We start from the raw sequence: 6,455 nt of genomic DNA on the forward strand, positions 1-6,455 counted from the left end.
AACAAAAGCCGCGCACCGGAGCCTCCTCAGAGGTCCCGGTCCGCTCTGCCGCCGGCGCGGCCGCCGCGCCCCGACCCCGCCGGCCCGAGCAGCGAGTGGGATCCCGCGGAGCGGCGCGGAGGGCCCCGTGTCACCTCGACCCTCTTCCCCGCCGCTCCCGTGCGGGCTCCGCCAGCTCCCCCCCTTGCCCCCCGCGGTGCGCAGCAACCTCTAAAATCGGGACACGCGGGGAAAGGTGCGGTCGCTTCTGTTTTATTGGGATTTTAAAACACAAAGTTTGGGAGAGCCCCCGGGCGTCGGGGGGGGGGGCGACATCGCCTCCCACTTCCCCAGGAGTGCCTTCCGCGCCGGCGAAGGCGGCGGCCGAAACTTTTTCTGCGGTCTCCTCGGGCGGCAGGGGCGCGCAGGGCGGCGCGGAGCGGGGCGCGGAGCGGCGTGGGGGCTTCCCGAGGGGGGGGACAGAGCTGCGCGGGCGCGGAGCGGACCCTCCAACCCCCCCGCACTTCTCTAAGAGTTCCCACCACCCGCCCTCCCCGCGGAGGTTGTGCGGGGCACTGCGCGCCCGCCCCCCGCAGCCCTGGCCCCGCCGGCCGGCTCTCCGCGGCGCCGGGGTCGGTGCGCGGGGCAGCGCGGAGCGGCGCGGGGCGGTGCGGAGGAGCCGTCGCCCCGCGCTGCCATTGCCCGGGCGGCTGTCAGTCAGGCGGGGAGCGGCCGGGGATTGGCGCCAGGCTGGTTACGCAGTTGCTTTGCGCGCACATACAAGGGTAGGGCCGGGGGTAGGTGATCAATCCTCATCAGGGCCGCGGCTCCATCGCCCCGACAGCGCGGGCCGCCGGGCAAGGTAAACGCGGGGCGCCCCGACAAGTCGGAGGTGCGCGGCTCGGCTTCGGGCAGCGCCCCCCCCGGCCCCCCTCCCCAGCCCGCCTCTCACCTGCCTGCCCCCCCCCCCCCCCCCGCCCGCTCCGCCCCGCGCTGCCCCGCGCAGCCCCCGCCGGGCGGGCGCTCAGTCGCTCCGCAGGTGGCCGCGCAGGTGAGGCGGGCGGGGGCGGCGGGCACCGCGCTCACCGACGGGGCGGGCGGCGGGACGGAGCGTAGCGGGCCCGCGGCACCGCGAGCGGGGGTGGTGAGCGCGGCTGGGCCGGGGCTGCCTCGGGATTTTCCTCTGTCCTCTCTTTCTCTTTTTCGCTTCTATTTCCCCCTTTTTCCCCACCTCTCTCCAGCCGGGACGGGCCGGCTCCGCCGCGTCCCCGACAAAGTTATGCAACGGCGGGTCACGGCGTTGCCACCCGACCTGCACCCGGCCCCGGCCTACCGGGGGGTGCCACGAACCCCCACCCAGAATTTCCCCGGGGTGCCCGCCATACCCCCGGCTGGGGGGACAGTTGTCTCAGCCTCGGCAGCGGTGGCTGCCCCCGGGGCTCGACGGGACCGCCTGGGGTCTCTCCGCTCCTTCCTCCCCTCCGCATTTATCTGCGGGATTTTGCCACCGACCCGGCCGCTGCCTTCCGAGCTGGGTCCCGTGTATGTGTCCGTCCCCCCCGCCGGCCCTGCCGGAGACCCCCGGTAGGGCCCCGCCGCCGTCCCGTCCCGGCTGCCGGCGCTGTCGCCCGCTCGGCTGCCGGCGCGCTCCTTTTTCCTTTTCCCCTTTTTAACTCTTATCCATTTCTAATTAAAACGTCCCCGTCTGCTCGCTTTTAAATTAATTATACTTCCCTCCTCTGATACCTCCTTTTGATTCCTAATCCAATTATCTTTTTAAATAATTGCTTTATCTCTCCCGATCGCCGGGCACTGTTGCCTCTCGGCACTTGCGCGCAACTCGCCTTCGTTTAAAAAAACAATAATAAAATTAACAATCGGAAGCCGCCCGCCCGGTGTCCCCGCGCCGGGTGGGCGCAGACCTGCGGGAGCTCTGGGCGCCCCCCGGCAGGACTCGGGGCGGCCGGAGCCTCACCCGCTTCTCTCTGCTCTCTTCCCAGGCGCTCCGGCCTCGCCTCTGTGCGGGGAAGAAATCCGCCCGTTTCCCGATCGTCGTTACTATTTTAAATTTTTTTTTTCTCCTTCATTTTTATTTTTCCCTCACTTCACCTGCGATCACTCGAGGACCTCGCGGCGGTGACGGCGGGACGGAACGAAAAAAAGTCCTTTTACGCTGATTTTCTCCTCCGTTTTTAAATTATCGTTGGCCTTTAATTTTTTTTTTTTTTTTTTGCCTCTTGTTTGGTTTTTTTCCGGGCTACTTTTTGTCGGCTTTTTTTTTTTTCCTTCCCTTCTTTTTCCCCCTTCCCACCCCATACATTTGATTTGATTTTGAATTGGGTTCGCTTTTTTTTTTTTCTGCGGGACTTTGGAAGAAACTACCCGGCTTTTAGCATGATGTCTTACCTCAAACAGCCCCCTTACGGCATGAATGGGCTGGGGCTGACGGGCCCTGCCATGGACCTGCTTCATCCCTCCGTGGGGTATCCGGGTGAGTACCACGGGCCTCGCCTGCGCCCCCCCCCTCCTCCCCCCGGTTCCACTATCCTCCAGCAAGCGGAGGGCGAAAAGTTCATGTCCCAGGCTGTTTTGGAGGACCCGATGGGGCTGTACGGTTTTGGTGGGCTGTGGGGTGGGTCCCCCTGTTTGCCTGCACCCCTGGCTGGGGAGAGTGGGGTCTAGCTGAGTTTCTCCCCTGTTCTGGGGGTTTCTTCGTTCTTGCGGCGATTTTTAAGGATAAAAAAGTTTTAAATAAAGAAAAAAAAAGTAGATTTATTTCGGCACAACGAAATCTCCCCGTGGCTCCCTCTGGAGCCAGGCCTGACCCTTCCCCAGCCCTGCGCCCCTCACCCTGCCCTCAGCGAGACGGGGTCCAGCAGCCATGGGGGTGTGGGGGCACTGCTGCAGTTTGGGGTCAGCAGCAGGGGTTTATCTCAAGCTGCTGCACCAGGGATCCCGGGGCTCCCGCCGTGCTGCGGAATGTGCGGGAGGTGCGTGGGGATCCAGCGTGACCAGTGTGGCCGTGCTCATCCCCCAGCCACCCCGCGGAAGCAGCGGCGGGAACGCACCACCTTCACCCGCTCGCAGTTGGATGTGCTGGAGGCTCTCTTTGCCAAGACCCGCTACCCCGACATCTTCATGCGGGAGGAAGTCGCCCTGAAGATCAACCTGCCCGAATCCCGAGTCCAGGTACCGGAGCTGCGTGGGGGAATCCTGCATGGCTGTGGGCTGGGGGGATGCAGGGACGTCCCAGCTCAGCTGGCGCCACTCAGACTGAGTGTTCCGTCCACACTCATCCCTGTTTCCTTGGGACGGGGGTGCATTTGGGCTTCGGTCCACTTGTTTGTCCTATTCAGCCGAAGACGGGACATTTATTTTTATTTATTATCCTCTTGCTATAACATTATTTTTATTAATATTTTTCTGTCACACTCCACCTGCCCCAGAGCACAGCAGCCCCACTACCTGAGTGCTTCCTAGAGGTACTTCCTCTGGGCACTGTTCCCCAGATCCTCAAAGGGTTGGAATATGCATGCAGCACCCAACACAGGATCTGTCCCCCAAAACTATATTTTGTCACCACAACAGGGATATGCACGAGCTGGGACACCTCAGCCATTGACCCTGGTCATCCTTGCTTTTGGCAGGATGTGGTGTGGCCTGGGTGTTAGACGGGGGTGGGTTTTTTTATTTTGGGGTGTGGGGGGATGTGCTGATGGCTGGGTGCAGGTGCTCTCAGAACTGGTGCCAGGGTGAGGTTGGTTGGGTGCTCACAGAGTGAAGAGCCCCTTCTGGGGCTCTCTGGGCCCCCTGCTCACCCCACCACCCCTCCTTGCTGCCCTGCACCCCATTTTCTCCCTCCAGGTCTGGTTCAAGAACCGCCGTGCCAAGTGCCGGCAGCAGCAGCAGAGCGGCGGCGGGGCCAAGAGCCGCCCGGCCAAGAAGAAATCCTCGCCAGCTCGGGAGAGCTCGGGCTCCGAGAGCAGTGGGCAGTTCACGCCGCCAGCAGCGGCCTCCAGCTCGGCCTCCTCTTCCTCCTCCAGCTCGGCCTCCTCAGCCCCGGTGGGCGCCCCGGCATCTCTCAGCACCCCGGCGTCGTCCATCTGGAGCCCGGCTTCCATCTCCCCCGGCGCGGCGCCGGCGGGGGTGACGGTGCCTGAGCCTCTGCCTCCGGCCGCCGCGTCCTGCATGCAGCGGGCCGGCCCCGCCGCCACCGCCGCCTCCGCCAGCTACCCCGTGTCCTACAGCCAAGGCGGGGGGTACGGACAGGGGTACCCCGCGCCGCCCTCCTCGTCCTACTTCGGGGGCGTGGATTGCAGCTCCTACCTGGCGCCCATGCACTCCCACCACCACCCCCACCAGCTCAGCCCCATGGGGCCCTCCTCGGTGCCAGGCCACCACCACCACCACCACCCGCTGAGCCAGAGCTCGGGCCACCACCACCACCATCACCACCACCACCAGGGTTACGGCGGCACGGGGCTGCCCTTCAACTCCTCCGACTGCCTGGACTACAAGGAGCCCGCTGCTGCCGCTGCTGCCTCCTGGAAGCTCAACTTTAACTCCCCCGACTGCCTCGACTACAAGGACCAGGCGTCCTGGCGCTTCCAGGTCTTGTGAGGGGCCGATCACCATCCCCCCAAGCTGCCACTGACCCCCCACCTGGGGTCCCCCCACCGCCTCCTGGGCAGGACTCTGGCTCTTCCTCCTCCTCCCTCTTTGTTAGCAGTGGCGATGCCCTGGGGAGGTCCTGCCACCCCCATCTCTACTGACTGATATTTATTTTGCTTCCTGCACCGCTCCACCAGGTTTATTATAATTATTATTTTTTTAAACGCAACAGAAGAGGAGTTTAAAAAAAAATAAATTAAAAAAGCCTAGCGTCTCCCCTGCTGCCCCCCGGGCAGAGGCGCAGGCTGGCTCCTGCCCTGCCGGTGCCCCCCCACCCCCAGCTTTGTGCGGGGACCCTCAGCCCCTCCGAGCACGGAAGCCCCGGTTTGCCGGTCCTGTACAGCCTCTTGCCGCGGGGAGCGGCGGGAACAATGTAAATACTAGGTCCGTTCCAGTGACCACGATTATTTTTAGTTGATGCTGTTGGGTTGGCATTTATCTAGAGTCTAACGTGGAACAGAACGTAAAAAAAAAACAAACAAAAAAATAATCTTTTTTAAATTTTAATTTTCTTCCCTAAAAATGAATCTTTCCCAGTCTCATGTCCTCCGTCCATCCTCGAGGGCTCTGCACAAGCTTGGCTGTGCCGTCCCGGGGCTGGGGGCAGGGGTGTGCAGCAGCCGTGGGGGACGCCCAGAGGGGGAGGCAAAGGGGGAGGGAAAGGCTGCCCAGCTGATCCGCAACCTGCAAACCAAAAAAACCCAAAACTTTTGGAAAAAAAAAATAAAAAGGCAAGAAAAAAGCCGTAAAAAAAGTTTTGGTTTATTTTTTGGGGGGAGGGTTGCAGGGGCAAGCAGCTCTGCTTTGGGGCTGGGGGAGGGGCACACGGCTTTTCGGGGTGTGTTTTTTGATTTGGTTTTCGTTCTGGTTTTCTTGAGCCCCTTCTGTCGGTCGGTGCGTGGTGGCAGGTCGGTGCCGCAGCCCCGCGTTGCCCGCCTGCCTCGCCCGCCTGGGCTGGGGCTTTCCGGCAGCTTTGCCCCGCAGGGAGGAGAGGGACCGTGTAAGCGTGATTTTTGATGCCGTAACCCCATGCTTACCCCTTCGACTGTAAGGGACCCCTTTCTTTCTTCGCCCCAACCCCAATAAAATCTAAACTAATAAACGCAGTGGTGTGTCCTGTGCTCCTTCCTCCCTCCCGCCTCCTCTTCCTCGTGAAACTTCCCTGGGAAGAGTGAGGTGCTGGGAAAGAGTTCCTCTGGGGTCCCAGCAGGAGGGGGATGTGTGTGATGAGTTTGTGAGTGCTCTGGAGGGGGACCCACCGCCACTTCTGCAGGTGTGGGCTGGGGACCCACTCCTTCGTTAATTGACGCTTAATTGGTTACTGATTTATTGCTGCGCCGCGGTGTCGATGGGGCTCACGGGATGGGCAAACACTGGCCGAAACAGCAATCCCCCCGCAGCTGGTGGGGCAGTCCCCCAAACTCGGGACCCACGGGCACGCCTGAGTGGTGGTGGTGGGGTGCGAGGGCCACTCGGACACCCAGCCCCGCAGCCAGACCTCTGCCCGCTGTGCGGGGAGGGGTGTTCGGCATTCATGCTTCCAGCCCTGGCTCCCGGCCGTTCCATCCTCACCCGCTGCCGGCTGGGAAGACAGGGGGATGAATTATTGCTCGTGACAATCCCCCCTACCCCTTTTTTTTTTATTCTCCTTTCCCCAGACCTTCCCTGCAGTTGTTGGAAGCTGTCAGCTGGTGCCGGGGCTGTTCCTACCCGCAAACGACTAGAGCCGAGGGCACCAGCGGGGCCACTGCTCCCCTGCTTGGGTCACTGATACACTGCTCGGGGAGCACTCCCAAATTCCCATG

General features: G+C 62.5%; 1 protein-coding gene across 1 annotated transcript; it reads left to right on the plus strand.

Annotated features, from left to right (window-relative positions):
• Positions 1-2,373: 2,373 nt before the first annotated feature.
• OTX1 (orthodenticle homeobox 1) lies at positions 2,374-4,713 on the plus strand. Its single transcript, XM_017818776.1, has 3 exons — positions 2,374-2,470; positions 3,017-3,168; positions 3,844-4,713. Exons 1-3 carry the CDS (start codon positions 2,374-2,376, stop codon positions 4,597-4,599), a joined length of 1,005 nt encoding a protein of 334 aa, XP_017674265.1. The 3' UTR covers positions 4,600-4,713.
• Positions 4,714-6,455: the final 1,742 nt, after the last annotated feature.

This window comes from Lepidothrix coronata, unplaced genomic scaffold (genome assembly GCF_001604755.1).
Source record: "Lepidothrix coronata isolate B3197 unplaced genomic scaffold, Lepidothrix_coronata-1.0 Scaffold71, whole genome shotgun sequence".
Lineage (NCBI taxonomy): Eukaryota > Metazoa > Chordata > Aves > Passeriformes > Pipridae > Lepidothrix > Lepidothrix coronata.

Bases quoted from the DNA above. Each gene is read 5' to 3' on its own strand.
- OTX1 (XM_017818776.1), top strand. From the start codon at position 2,374: ATGATGTCTTACCTCAAACAGCCCCCTTACGGCATGAATGGGCTGGGG. The intron at 2,471-3,016 runs GTGAGTACCACG...CTCATCCCCCAG, and splicing joins TCCCTCCGTGGGGTATCCGG to CCACCCCGCGGAAGCAGCGG. The intron at 3,169-3,843 runs GTACCGGAGCTG...TTCTCCCTCCAG, and splicing joins TGCCCGAATCCCGAGTCCAG to GTCTGGTTCAAGAACCGCCG.